Source organism: Python bivittatus, unplaced genomic scaffold, assembly GCF_059951505.1.
Source record: "Python bivittatus isolate LINGU-HERP-01145 unplaced genomic scaffold, Pbiv_v1 ctg000310_np1212, whole genome shotgun sequence".
Taxonomy (NCBI): Eukaryota; Metazoa; Chordata; class Lepidosauria; order Squamata; family Pythonidae; genus Python; species Python bivittatus.
Window position 1 is genome coordinate 11,238,355 of NW_028277054.1, and position 15,589 is coordinate 11,253,943.

Sequence of the window (15,589 nt, forward strand, 5' to 3'; positions counted from 1 at the left end):
CCATGTAAGAAAGGTTATGCTGTGATACAGTGATTGGCTCAAAGTTACCCAGCTTCCAGTCCTAGTTGAACACCTTGATCTCTACACCACACTGGCTCTTTGGAAGTGGTTTGCCATTAACTTCTTATTGGATGCATTTTGACTTTCCATTCTACCCTACAGTTTTGGACCTCCTGATGATTTCTCAACAAAATATGGATCGCACTTGAACCCTGCTTAGCTTCTAAGCCTAGCAAAATCAGCCAGGTACTGCCACCTACTGGTGCATATCCTGCTTCACCTTTCCAATAAAAAAGAGCCATTCAGAATAGAAGACAGAATGTAAAAAGAACAGAAACCAACACTTCGTTGGAAAAATACAAGACAAAAGAAATAGCAAAGAATCACAAACATCAAAACTGGTCATAAATAAATAAAATAAACAAAAACCAAGAGAAATGTCAAAAAGAAATGTCTTCAGTTGCCAATGAAACTCAAATAAAAAATATCTTCCAACAGAGAATTGCACATTTCAGGAAATGCCATCAAGAAAACTACCAAGTGTGCCTTTGGGGACAACTATGCATGCAAAACAGGCACAGTAGCTGACCTCCGATACATCTCTTACTGTCAGCCTTACGAGGTACATCAGACAGGAAACACAACCAGATGAGCTAATTCTACTTTATTGCAAGGTAACATTAACAGAATCTTGCAAGTCTGAAAGTACTTCTCCCCCTCCCCCTCCACATCTCCTTTACAGCCCAAAAACTAGGGAAGGTCTGTTCTGAGCCTCTTGCCCCTTCCACATTCCTCCTGCAGGCTAAGCTGCCTTTTATCTGACTGTTCCCTTGGTTGCATCTCATTGCCCTGTCTACCAAGGTCATTCCCACATACCATTACACTTACTGTTCCTGACATAGCATGATTGATCTCTCCAGACATATTGTTTATCTGCCTCTCATTGTCAGTGTAAAAGTATTCACCCAAATTAAGGAACTCATACTTACCATGAGGAAGATCAGAGGTCAAATGGGGAAGGAGATAGCTCCGGATCAGCTCCCACTCAAAGTCATCTTCAACACCTTGGCTGTATTCACACTGATTTAGGTCCCCATCTTCTTCAAATGTGCAGCCAGCTATGAAAGAGATGCAGAGACACATCAATAGTAAAAACAGCATCTTAGCCCTGAGAAAGGTACAGAAAATGAATCCTAACAAAATACAGACAATTATAAAGGGTGTAAAAGGATCACAAGTTATAGATATTTCTGCAGCTGAAATATCTTTTTCACACTATTTCAGAGAACCATTGCATTTAGTGAGGGGCTTACAGATTTTGATATTAAAAAATCCAAAATTAGAGCATTCCCAAAAGATTCTCAAAGTCCATCTACAATCTCCAGGTTGTTGATTCATAGTAACAGTGGTTCAACAATCCAGAAGTTGCAGAGTTTCAAAACAGGGAAAGAACTGATGGAATTAACTTTGCAGCAGAACAAACTGTTCTGAAAATATACAGACTCACCTTCCTAACTTGTTGATAAGCACTGCCAGATAGTCATCTTTGAGGGCATTATGATAATGGGTTTCCAGCATTTGGAAGAAGCTCAGCAGATGACAATACCTAGGTTACCTAGACTGATCTTGAAAGCTAATCAGAATGGGGATGACCTGGAATTCCAGGGCTGTAGGCTAGACTGGGAAATCAAAAGAACATCAGTAAGATAATGGCAAACCACTTGTGTAATCAATAAACCTCCCTGGATATGGTCACCAGAAGCTGAGCTCAATTTAAGGGCATCCTTACATTTGCTTTAGACTGAATTATTTTGAGCTTCCTTCCAACTATGATTCTGTAATTCTAGGTGCCAAGCAAAACCTTATCCACTTGTGACTTAAGCCCATTAGATCACATGTTACCCTCTTGAAAGCAGAAACTCTTTTATTTCAATTTAAGGTATTGTGGACATATTTCTGGCAGATCTCATTTGCCTTCTAGAAGTTCTCTGGATTTTCTCACCATCTGGTTAGACAGGTAGCAAGTGGAGAAAAAGCCTTCTTGTTTGGATCCACTTATAATGTGCCTTTTTCAAAGATGTTACTGGGTTATTTTTTCTTACTTTTATTATTTATATTATTATTACTTAGAACCAGGTTAAATACTTTCTTTTTATTTATTTTATTATTAAAATTATTTAAAATAAAATTATTATTTAATTAGTATTAAATACTTATTAATTAGGCTTTTCAAATGTTAAAGCCAATAATATGTCAGTTTTATTATTTGCTAAGACTGCACAAGGGGCTTTTTAAAGCTACTGTTCTATTCTGTTTGACTACATATATTTAAATATTTTCTACTGATATTTTACTATTTTGATCATGCCTTGCCATGGCAACTTTGCTGAAGGTTGGTCTAAAAACAGCAAGCTTAAAAAATGAATGGTAAAATAAGTTGGACTCAAATATCCTAGAAGAAGATATATTTGAGACTCGACAGACAAAACATCCTGCTACTTCCCAAGCTGCATTAATCTATAATTAAGTTCTTCTAGAGAGGAAAACAAATGCTATAAGTAATTTATCCTAGATAGGAATCCAGTCATGGGGAAATATTATCAGCGTTTGCATTTAACACTGAAACAGAATTCTAAAAAGAAAAATACAAGAATGTATTGCCAGTAAAAATGGCTGAGAAATATTGAATGCTCACAAAATACCTCTCCCCACCCCTCTGGCAGAACCAACATGATAGAAGAAAAGAGTAGGTAGATATTGCAGACAGTCTACAATTGGGATAAGGCAACACATTTCAATAGCCTCTAGATATAGAGATATCTCAGTTCCGTTTGCCAGATATGAGAAGCTAGGCTACTGAGCATTAATGACAAGCCACATTTTCCTCACTCACCACTGGACCTCTAAGTATAGTGTTTAAATTTTTTCTATAAAAAGAAGGTTCAGTTGATTACAGTGAAGGAGAACAGCTATAAGAAGTTTGCACTCCACTTTTTAAAAAAGCTGCTGAAAGAACTGTAATCATAGGGCAGTTTAAAAGTTGAATGGATGGATAGATAGAAGAAGCAAGTTAGCTATAAGGTTAGAATCAAAAGGAGAATCCATCTCTCATGGAACACTCATGGAACATCTTTACTCCTTCCTTAATACTTGTCTCTGCAGCCTCTTAGCTTTTTTCTCCATGTAACTTTAAAGAGTATGATTATCCATTACACTTCTATAAATGAAACTGGCAATTCTTCTTCAAGTCAGACCAACCCAAGCTGGTGATGAATTTCAGGTTTGTGAAGCTCATCATAATTTGAGGAAGGATTTAACTGGTACCTGAAATTTTTTAGAAAGGCTATAACAATTCCTAAACTAGAGTCTTTTCCCAAGAGAACAGAGAAGGGCTCCAAATAATCTTAATATCCAGGGCCCAAGAACAGAGGAAACCAAACAACCTGTGTACACCAAGCATCATGCAACTAGAGACATTCTTTACTCAGGGATCCCAATAATGTCAATACCTATATGCACAGGTCAGTTTGTAGACATCTGCAAGTAAAGCAAGGACATCAAAGTAGGTCCAAGGTTAGGGCCAAAATTAACAGGGATTGCCCAACATGTTTGGATCTTGCATGTGTGTGATTTTATCCAGGTGGGACTGGAGAACAAGGAATTAACAGTGGCAGCTAAAAACATCAATGTATTTCTTCTGAAATGTATGCTAGACTGATGACAGATAGCAGCAAGCATCCCAGTTTCAGCATTGCTTTTTCAAAGATGGGAGTGATTTAAAAGAAATAATCTCATCCCATTTTTTCTAAACGTAACATAAAAACGGCAGGTGGGGGTTGCAAAATGCATGCAAAATGAGGTCTCCTATCAAGAACGATGAAGGGAAGAGAGGAGATCATGAGCAAAGCAAAATGAAGAGACGATATGAGATTCCATAAGCTCCAGGGAGGCCTCAAAAGTTCTGGAGCTCCTGCTGTTTTCTTCATGGACCATCAATCACCAATGGAAATAATAAAGAGTCTCTCGTGGTTATAGTCTTTAATAGGGCATAGACACTGATGGTAATGAGAATGTTGAAAGAAAAACCCACCTCAAGCAGTGAGCTAGCAAAAACTCAAGAAAATGAAATGGAGAAATGTTCCAGTCCTGATGTTTGGAGCCAAATCTTAAGAGAGCCACTGCAACTGTTTCAGAATGAATGAAAAAAAGACAAATAAACTGATCTTTTTTCTTAATTATTAACCCTGAATCAAAAAGTCCAGAATGAACAGTACGAATGTGCTTAATTCATGTTCCCTTTTCATCTTGAAAATAACAGAAAAGATAGGAAATCACAGTATCGTTCAACTGCATCACCTACCTTGAATGAAAGACTTAAATTAAAGAATGAATGCATCAACTTTTTCCAACATTCTCCAGATGTGTGGACATATACTACTTATCACCCAAGATGACATGTCCAAAGATTGGTAGGACAAAACACCCCAAATAGCCTTCCCCACCTGTTCCTCTGTCCAGAAAGGTAGACTTCAAATTCCCAGAATTTTCCAGGAAGCATGGCATCTGCTGAAAATTCTGAGCTCTCAAGTCTACCCATCTTCAGAACTTCCAGACTGAGGAAGTTGATCTAGAGAAACAATGAAAACTGGAATAAGTAAATTAAGATATTTCTTTGCCCACAAATCCCTTTACTCTTTTTGTCTCTCCTTGCATTATATGCTTATCAGAAGGATTTGAGGACAAAGCACTAAGTGTGAAATCCTATGTATGCCCATGATTTTTCACAGTTATGACAGGAAAATAGGAGTGAAGAAATAGAAAAATGTAACTTAAGACCTTCTAGTACTATCTCTCAAGCCATACAATCCATGGAAATAAAAGGAGAATTTCTGTCCTTATGTTTATTCAGATAGAAGTTTCCTTGCCATCTGGCTAAAGCAAATCACAAACTCACACAGAAGGTGAATGTGAAGATCTTAGTACAGAAATATTATTTATTAGTGTACTTTAGGAAATTAACAAACATTTCCAAATGTTTATTCTGTTGAAGGATCAAAACGGTCAAGAAATGCCTCACATTCAAATTGAGGCTATCAAAAGATTTTTATTCTTAGTAAAAACCACTTTTAGAATAAGGTTTAAAATATTAGAAAATTATTCTGCACAGTGTCCCCTACACCCAAAGAAATCCTAGCATTAACAATATCAGCACTAAAAGATGTTGCTGGGTTTATTGTTCAGGATTTTTTCTCAATGTAAGACTTTTCAACAAATGGAAGATAACAAAAGACTGTTCTCTTTGGAGTTCTACCAATCAAACAATACACAGCTTAGTGATTCTCCATTCTATTTTGGTTTTGACTGAGTTCAAAGTTGCTGGAGAAGTTGATGATGCACAGTTTTGCAATAAAAAAAGCTAGGAGTGGAAGAAACATAACCTTTAAAGTGAATTGGTCAATTAATAAAATGTTTACAGCAGCTTTGCAAATTAGTATTAAGAAATAAAATGACAGGATAATTAATGCCTTTATTAAAATCAACAAAAATCTACAAAAAGGGCAACAAGTTTTATATAACTGCATTTTTCAGACTGAATGTTAGGTTATTCAAAAATAGATAGAAAAAAATGGATAAATAAATCCAGGTATGGAGTCATGGTGGTACGATTTCAAAAATGGAGAAAACATAAATGTGAAATTAAAATATGATAGCTCTTTTTATGACTCTTAAGACACTATGCATACAATGGCATGGTGGAATGGCAACCTTGAAAGAGATCTAGGCCAAAGTAATTCTGTATCAAAACCTGCCTTGCAATGCAATTTTTGCAGATGTTTTTCCTCTGTGAAATACATTCACAGTTTTCCTCGTTTGTTCCCTTATTCAATTCTTCTTTAAGACTTAATGAAAATGTGTGAAATCAGAGAGAACACTGCATAAGAAACTATGGGACAGTGACACAAATCTCCTGACCATCAAATCACTACATAAGTGGAAGAAACCACCACCCAATCATGAGAGTTATAAATGTATATATTCCTTTAAAAGAAATTTCAAAGGCAAATCCTCTTCCATCAGACTGAGAATTGACAGGAAAAAATGCAACAGAATGTTGCAGCACCAACTGAGTTAAAAGCATTGCAAAAATTTATATTCAGCCTGTAGGGGAGAAAGCAAAGCCAGCTTCATGGTAAGCATCAGACAAATCCATAATTGCAATGCCATGGCCACACACTGCTGGTGTCTAAGGGGTGCAGTGTTTACTCACACTTTCTACTACTTAAAAATGAAGGACTCCCTCCACCATTACTATGTAGTGCCTCCCCCTGCAGTTTCAACAAGCATTTTCAATGCACCAGTCATTGCTGCTTGAAAGAACAGAAAGAAGAGAAATTAGCATTCTAGAAGCAAATTAGAGCAAAGAGAGAGATTTCTTCCCAAATTCACATTTTCCCTACAGGAGGTCCATCACGCTAGACATTGTTAAGACATTAAAAATCAAAACAACAGTAAGCACAGCAAAACGATTGGCATGGGGGGTGCAGTAACAGCAGGACCGTGACGGAAGGAACAGCCATCATCCATCAAAAGCACAGGAGAAGAAAATATCTTCAGTCATAGATTGTAAATGTCATGCAAATCTAAAACACATTTGGATTGCCAGCCTAAGTGCCCTTGCTGAAAGGTAACTGCTGTTGAAGGTAGTTGCTTACTTCAGAGTAAGAACACACAATGGATTGCTCTGTCCTTTGCATTTCTCTGGATATCTTACATGTTTTCTATTAATTGGAGTCACTGTATTAGTGATAAAGGACTGATTCATACAATATGCCAAGACAATCATATGGTTTATTTGGTTTTGGATTAGCATGTTGAATGAACTCTACTACTGTAGTATAGAAACCATGTTTTATGACTTAGCAGTGTTGGTGGAACCCAGCCCACTAGGATTTATATAATAAAACCACGGTTGAGAAATGGTGGTTTTGTGTATAAACGCAGTCATAGATTCACCATAATATGAATTATGAGTCATCATGGTTTTCCCCCCAGAAAATGATTCCTCTGCTTTCTCCTCACTCTGTATACAATCCCTTCTCCTCATACTCCTCCCTGCTGTACCCTTCTCCCTTTTGGCTCAGTCTCTTTTCCTTCTCTCTCAAATTCTCATAATTCTCCTCAAGGTCATCTTTCTCATCAATCTCTCTCTCCCTCTCTTCCCCCTTGTTATCTGGGTTGGGGTTTCTGATTGGTGGAGGACAGACTGCCACTCAAGACTGAGAACCCTAACCAAAAAAAAAAAAAAATTAAAAAGAGCCAGTTTGGTCTAGTGCAGTGTTTCTCAGCAAGGCTGGCTGGGGAATTCTGGGAGGTGAAGTCCACCCATCTTTAAGCGGCCAAGGTTGAGAAACACTGGCCTAGTGATTAAGGCACCAGATTAGAAAGCAGAAGACAGTGAGTCCCACCTTAGGCATGAAAGCCGGCTGGGTGACTTTGAGACAGTCACTCTCTCTCAGTCCAACTCACCTCACACGGTAGTTGTTGTGGGGAAAATAGAAGGAGAAAGGAGTATTAGGTATGTTCACCACCTTGAGTTATTTATAAAAATAAGAAAGGTGGGATTAAAAAAACCCTAAAATGTAACTCTCCTTACTGGACCTTAGTGTCTTTTAGACCCCTCTCACTGGGGCCTATCTCCAGCATTTGATTTCAGTGGCTAATCTCTCCTTTTGGGTCCCCTTACACAAGAAAGTCAAGAGAACCCAATGTTTTCTCACAGTTTCTTCACAGGTACATGTATCCATGATCCCCAGCTGCATACCAGGAGCTTCAAACTCACTTTGAGGACAGGGGATCCCACTAAATGTTACAACCTGTCACCCAGCTGGCCTTATAGGCTTTAAGCTTCCCTATGAAACTGTCAGCTGGAGTCTAGCTATTACTGACACAACTTCTTACTTGCTATGTTCTATAATAATCTGATAACTTTTACTACTCACTTGTGACCACATTTAGTGAATAAAGAAGATGGCCTTGAAGGAGAGAGGGAAGATCTGATCAGATAAGCGAAACATGAGTCCGGGCCAAGGAAGTAATTTGTGAAAATGCCTCAGCCCCCTCCCCCTAATTCTCATGAATATAAAAGAGGGAGAAAGGGAAGCACATTCAGATTTGCAAGATTCTGTTACTATAGTTGTTCTAATAAGAGTAGTTTTAGTACTGAACAGTGTCTGTTTTTTAGTCTGGTCTACTTTATATGGCTGACATCACAAGACAACTGAACCCTGATAACATGAAGTCATGGATTGCTTAAGCACACAAAACCATGGTTAGTTTGACAGAGGTTCAGTTAACACATACATGCTAAATCACAATGAGCAAACCATGTTATGACTTAGTCCAATGTGTGAACCCAATCTTAATCAGACTGGCAGAAAAAGACATTCTACATGCCTTGTCTCAGGGCACAGGATTAACATTTCAAGAAGCCTTATTCCTCAGTCAGGAGAGAGAAGAATCCAAGAAAAGTGTGTGCATGTTTGTATTTAGCAAGATGTGTAATTTACTCCAGTCCTAATAGAGTCTAGGCCGGTAGTATAAAATCATAAAGTACAAAAGCCAAAAAAAAAAAAAAAAAAAAGTTTAAGCATTACCACAATCAAAAATTCCTGACAGATACCCTCAATCAGCTGGAGCTGAAGACTCATTGGAATAGGTGTTGCTTGCTTGAAAAATGCAAGAAGGATAGGTACCATATGTACTTCAAAGAGGAGTGTATTCCAGAGAGTAGGGGCTACTGTCAAGAAAGCGTGTCATTTAATCCATTCCTCTTGTATCTTGTTGGAGGCCGGTGTGTGTGTGTGCTAAACGGGCCCTCTCCCGATGTATAGACCAGAAGGGCAAATTTAGTTCTAGCAAGGTGTTGCCTGATATCCTGGTGCTGCACCATACAGAACTTCAGACATTCTCCCACTTTGTCTGGAAACATCTAAGTGAGCAGTTTGCTCCAAGGTGCAAGCCCAGAACTTTTGAGCTGAAGGTGACAGATGCCAGGGGATTCCACACTGCAATGAAGTTTATTTTGTCCACTTATGTCATTTTGCTCTGAAATAAATTAGTGTCAGCTTTCTTTTATATCCCTCCTTAGAACAGCAGTCCAAAGCATTTGAAAGGGATAGTTCATAAAACCTGTGAGTGAATTAGTCCTCAATGTGTAAAAGCAGCCATCTCTTCTACAAAGTTCAGCTGCTTTGAAGGTCTTCCTTGATCCGTGTGTGTGTGTGTGGGTAAAACTGTTTCACTGGTGGTCCCAGTTAAAGTGTTATCTGTGCATGAACACACCTGGGCAAATATAAAGGGAATTCTTTGGAGGAGCTTCGCTTAAACTTCTGGAGGACATTACTTTCTTAACACTACTTTGTTTGCACAACACTTTCAAATCAGCCCTTTTAAATACTTTGCACAGCCCTACTAACTAGTATAAATGAGGCCAAACATCCAAGCTGGCATTGGATGTAAACTGTTCTGTTAGCTCCTAGGAATTGAGAAAGTAATGAATGATTGGAAGAGTTCCCAGTCTGAGCAGGCCATCCAACACTGAATCCCAGTCAACATCTGACACCCAGCCCCAAAGTTGGAGGAAGCTGTTATCTGAATACAGCATAAAGCAAATCTATATGAATATGTCATTGGAAGCAAATCCTATTAAACTGGAACTCTGTCTTAAGTAAACATAGTTAGGGCTCATATGCAAATCTCAATGGCCTCTAAGCACATGAAATAATAAAAATGCATTAGAAGTGAATGGTAAATATTAAGGGAAGCTAAAATTAACACATAAACCTACATACTCAGTTGGAAGTTCCATTATGCTCAGTGAGAGCCGCACCTAAGTAAGCATGCAAGCTAACAATACATCCCTCTAGATCAGTGTTTCTCAACCTTGGCAACTTTAAGATGTGTGGACTTCAACTCCCAGAATTCCCCAGCCAGCATGGCTGGCTGGGGAATTCTGGGAGTTGAAGTCCACACATCTTAAAGTTGCCAAGGTTGAGAAACACTGATCTAGATGTTTGCTCAGAAAGAAGCTCTGCTGGGCTCGGTGGGGATAATTCTCAGGAAACAGAGTATAGGATGGCAACCCCTAAAAACAAAATTTGAAGTTTATGGACACAAAAGAGTTGACCGACGTTTCCATTAGGATTCAAGGCTACATCTTTGAACACTCTCAACTATCCCAACTTTGTTACTGCTGGGCAAGCATTCAGTTAAGGGCCAATGGGCACAACTTGTAAGAAAGCTGACCAGGTGGCTGTCAGTGTGGACATGGTCAGTTATAAAACCCTTTCACCAGAAGGCCAATTGATGAGATTGCTCCGTGTCAACCCTTTAGCTTCCCCAGATCTCTTCACCACCTTAGCCTGTCCTTTTCCTGGCCAAGTGGACTTGCTTCCAAACAAATAACTGGGCTGAAGCTAGCCAACTCCCAAGTTTATTTTTTAAGAAAGTCAAGAAGACCCATTAGAGCAGTGTTTTTCAAAGTTGGCAACTTTAAGATGTGTGGACTTCTGGCTGGGGAATTCTGGGAGTTGAAGGCCACACATCTTAAAGTAACACTGCGCCTTCTTCAGAAGACAGTGAAAAGAAAAAGATTCTAGGATACACACCTTCCACTATGCACCACGTCTCCTACACAGAAATGAAGAACCTGAGACAGTTTTGCTTCCATGTGAGCCTGCGAGAAAGATAAATTGGGTGGAGAGGGCAGTAATGTCATCTATTCTCCAAAAAGAATCATTCCTTTAAAAAAAAAAATAAAAACCTTCTCCTTTGACAGGAACTTGTGCATGGGGGAGAGGGAGAAAGGGCTGCCTAAGGAACTGACTGGGGGGAAACTTTGTAGTTCAACCTCAGAGTCATTCAGTGACATTATTACCAATTTATCCAGCTCCCTTCCCACAAACAGCCAACACTCAGTAGCCCAGCTGTGCCATTTCATGCAGCCAATGCTCTATGCATACGCACCCCTGCACACAAAGACATATGCACACACATACACACAAACCTTCCCCTCTGGGCTGAGATTTTAGGGTGCCTTGGTGTTCTAGTGTGCACTCTCTCTATTCCAGCCATGCCTCAAAGACTCTGGGGGTCAGTGGTTCAACACAAATACACACGCACAGAATAAAGTATGGTATTCTAGCTGGTGCAGCCCAGCCTGTTGTGTGCTGACCTATTGTTCCATTAAAACCACTGATTACAAGCAGGGCATAGCTTCAGCAATAATTAATGCCACCCCCTGGACCGAGTGCAGGCACATTAAAAAAGCTCTGAGCAAGCAGAACGAACAAAGGCAAATGTTCCCTGAACAGTACCAACCAATTCTCAGAACCAATTTATTATTTCGTTACTTGTTAATAATGTTCCCCCTCCCTTTCTCTGCAGGTTGCATTGGTCATATCTTCTCCCCAGGTTTTCGTTTTTCTCTTTGTGACAAGTTCAAGATCAGCACAAGGTAATTAGCTGCCTGTTTCCGGGGCCCAACATGGAGAAGGGATATTGTGGCCAAAAAGAGAGGGGGGGAAATCAGAAAGTTTATGGTTTGAATGTTCCCTTGGGCATGAATTCAATTGGGAACCAAAGGCAAGGCAGAATACTCCTTAATGTTGTGCTAAAAACATGCCTTGAATTTCTCAACCCACCCAGGAAAGGAGGTTTCTGTTTTTGTAGCCCATTGTTGAGTGCTGGAGAATTTCTTCCACATTTATGTTGATGAAGTACCTAGTTTTGGTTACACAATTCACAGTTTGCACTTTTACATTTGAAGGAAAACTCAACCCGATTTTATTTCAATTTGCTGAATTCCCTAATGAATGGGAGGGATGTTGTTTTAATATGGTTCATTATGTTTTTTGGGGGTTAAAGGATGATGGTTTATAATGGACCTGATGGATCGAGTGACACTGATAGCACTGAAGTACATGAAATTTGTCCCTTGGATTTCAAGGTGTGACTCTTAAAAGTGTGACACAGTGTGACTATTCTAGTGGAAGGAATGTTGAAATTATGACTCAGAAATAAAAAGGTAAAACACAAATGCCCTTGAGTTGAGCTCCCCTCTGAAAAAGTGGAACAGCAATTATGCATATCAGAAAGCCCAGCGACTCTGCATTATCACAGAAACCTATGGGGTACGCACAAGATCGCATTAATGTTCTGAGTGACTAACTTAATTGAGATAAACTCATTAGCTATATACATTTAGCTCAGCTGGTTTTCAGACTGATACTTCCTGAACATTTGGTGACTTACATTTTAGTTGAAGAAAGAAAAGTTCCAAAGTTGGAAGTTCTACAGGAAGAAAGTTGATTCATTTTAAAGGAACTCCCACAGTCATGAGCAAACCCATACAGTATTGCAAATGTTGCATGGTGCACCCTTCCCACAAATAAAAAGCTTCTACAAAACAGTCTGACCCAACTGGGGCAGCTTCCAGATGTGTACATTTTCAGAATTTGCAGCTAGCCTAACCATTCCTGAGAATTGTGAGTGTTGTAGCCTGACATGTGGAAGGCACCTACGTTGGAAAGGGCTGGTATAAAGCTTGTAGTTTTTATGCAAGCCATATTCAGACAAAGAGAGCTAGTTTGGTATAGTGGTTAAGGCATCAGGCTAGAAACTGGAAGACTGTGAGTTCTAATCTGGCCTTAGGCAGGAAGCCAGCTTGGCCCAGTCCCTCTCTAGGAAGCCCTAGGAAGACAGCAATGGTAAACCACTTCTGAAATCTTGTCAAGAAAACTGCAGGGACTTGTCCAGGCAGTTGCCAGAAGTCAACAGTGACTCTAAGCACCCCCCACGAAAATATTTAGTTGTGCACACATTAACAAGTTTCACACAAATCGATGTGGTTGGTTCACGTTTGGCATAGAGGTTTGGGTAGCACCAGTCATCACAATTTTTAAAACCAAGATTAACAGCTTAAGCCAAACACCCTGAAACTCTGGGTCAGGATCACTCAGAGGATTCATAAGCAACTTGGAGGGGGGTCATGATTTTAAAAAAAAACTTGAACTGGCAAGGCTGGCTGGGAATTCTGGGAGTTGAAATCCACAGGTCTTAAAGTTGCCAAGGTTGAAAAACACTGGTCCAGAGAATCTCCCATTCCTCAAGCCAACTTTGCAAAAGGCGCTGGGTCTTTCAGCAAAGAGGAGAGGAAAAATATGCACACGGGCTGTGCAAGGGTGTGTGTGTGTATGTGTGTGTGCGCACCTATGTGTTATCTGCTCCTTATGGGAACATGTTGTTTTGTCTTATCCATGCTTGGCAGAGTTCTTCCTTGACTTGCTACTACATCATAAGTCATCTACTCACTTCATGCAAAGCAAATGGATTTGTTTCCATCTTGCAGATGATTTAGGACAAGGATGCTCAGTTGGTTTAGACAAACAGTATGATGTCACCATCTCAAATATCAAGCCATTTGTCATTCCATAACTTAATCTAAGTTAGAGAGACACGGCTACCAGTCCAGTATGGCTGGGGCTGAGGCAGAAGAGAGAGACGTGAATTCTTCCAAAGGAAATAAAAACACTTTCTCTGAAGTGATGTAAGATAAGTGATATAAGAGACCACAATCCTTGGGACAGCTGATTCATACTTTCATACTGTTAAAAATAGGTTCAAACATTTTCCCCAAATGAAAGTTTATGAACTTATCAAGCTTTCTTATCCTGAGTCAGGCAACTGGTCTATGAAGGTCAGCATTCTTCACTCCAATTAGCACAAATTCTCCAAATTGTCAGATTATCGGTTTTTCCAGCCCTATTTTTAACAAAGGTGCCAGCAATGAAAATGGCATTCTGGGGCACCTAAAGCTGAAGTTCTTCCACTGATCTTTAGCTTCTCAAAAAAAATGCCAAGAGTAAAAACATATTTCCTATAAGTTCTTTTTTAGAGAGATCCAATTGCCACAAATGATAAGAAAAAAAAAGCAATAAAAGATTCAAGGGGAAGATTTTAAAACAAAAAACCTCCCCCACTACCATTTTGGATACTGAGCTTGGCCACACACACTCTTTCAAGCATGGATAATGCTACAGAAGCAAAAAAGTTCAGTTTGGAAGCAAACACAAAATCCCATGTTGTAAAAAATTCAAAATTTTCTGATGCTCTCAAAAGTTCCAATGTTGGAACAGGATTCTTTCCTTGCCTGCTGTTTTGCTTCTGACAAGCAGGACTGTGCAGTGCTTCAGATTCATGTTTAGAACAGTGCCTGGGAAGCTCCAGGCACAAACCTGAAGTTTGTTTCAGTTCTCAAACTCTTTAAAGCAGCCCCATCTTTTCCTGAAATTACAGATAGTCCTCAACTTACAATCATTCATTTAATTCAAAGTTACAATGGCACTGAAAAAAGTGACTTATGAACAGTCCTCACACTTACTACCATTGCAGTATCTCCACAGTCACGTGATCAAAATTCGAGTCCTTGGCAACCAGCATGTATTTACGACAGTTGCAGCATCCCGGGATCATGTGATTGCCATCTACAACCTTCTCAGGGGGTTTCCAACAAGCAAGGTCAATGAGGGGAGTCAGATTCACTTAACAACCATGTGATTTGCTTAACAACCATGGTGATTTGCTTAATGACTGCGGCAAAAAAGGTTGTAAAATTGGGCATGACTCATTTAACAACCATATCACTTAGCAACAAAAGTTCCGGTCCCAATCACTATACATGATTCTGCTGTTCTGTACACAGCCTCTGTACCTGGGTTTGCACATCACATGTCTTGTTTTAACCATGGTCCTATGGCTTGTTGAATAAACTACAGTGGCCTAGTTCAACCACAAAGCTGGGTCACAAACTGAATCAGTGGTTGAGTCACACATCACAGGAAGCCAAAACCAAAGGAAAAAAACACACCCAGTATAATGTGTGAATTCAACAAAATCCAACTCTCTGATCTTATAAAAGAAGTCTATGTATAGAGACTTTCTACAGAAGAGCTCTTCGGCATCTGGATTCCAAAAAGGAGGGCAAAAAGAACAATCCCATTTACCTCAATGTATCAATGATTGATTGATTGATTGATTGATTGATTGATTGATTGATTGCTTCTCATCAAGTTGGTGTTGACTCCTAGTGACCACATAGATTTTCTCCATGATTATACAAGCATTAAAAAAACATTTTAAAAACATTAAAGAAGCATCTTGCCCATGTTAGAATTGGAGGCTTAAATCCAACAGCACTGACTCTTCATCTCCTCACAACCTACCAACCACGAGACAGGGTGTAGATAATTAGGGATTTAGTCTGTGTCCCCTTGCCTTTCATGCTCCCTGCTTTTTAGGTGTGGGATTGCTAATCTCAGGGTCTTCTTCCCAACTTAAATCCCAAACCATCCACTTTCCTTTTGACAAGATATAGGTGCTAGGCTTTTCTGCTTACCTCATATATTTCCTGTAAATAAACCTTCTTCCTTCCTCAGACTAGATTAATATTTGCAGCAGCACAAAATTGCTTTCCATCCAACAATAACAAGGCCACATTTATCATGTTATCTCCAGTCACAGAATACAGCAG

General features: G+C 39.4%; 1 protein-coding gene across 3 annotated transcripts in view; it reads right to left on the reverse strand.

Moving 5' to 3' along the window:
• Positions 1 to 15,589, reverse strand: part of PTPRU (protein tyrosine phosphatase receptor type U) — a 312,459-nt gene that overhangs the window by 187,159 nt on the left and 109,711 nt on the right. For 2 of the 3 annotated variants that reach the window (XM_088140061.1, XM_088140060.1), the window contains exon 2: positions 990 to 1,118. In XM_088140061.1, the coding sequence (XP_087996187.1) occupies positions 990 to 1,118 (129 nt within the window). Of the gene's footprint in view, positions 1 to 989; positions 1,119 to 1,507; positions 1,680 to 15,589 lie in introns of all 3 variants that reach the window. The other variant, XM_088140062.1, reaches the window with a different exon arrangement.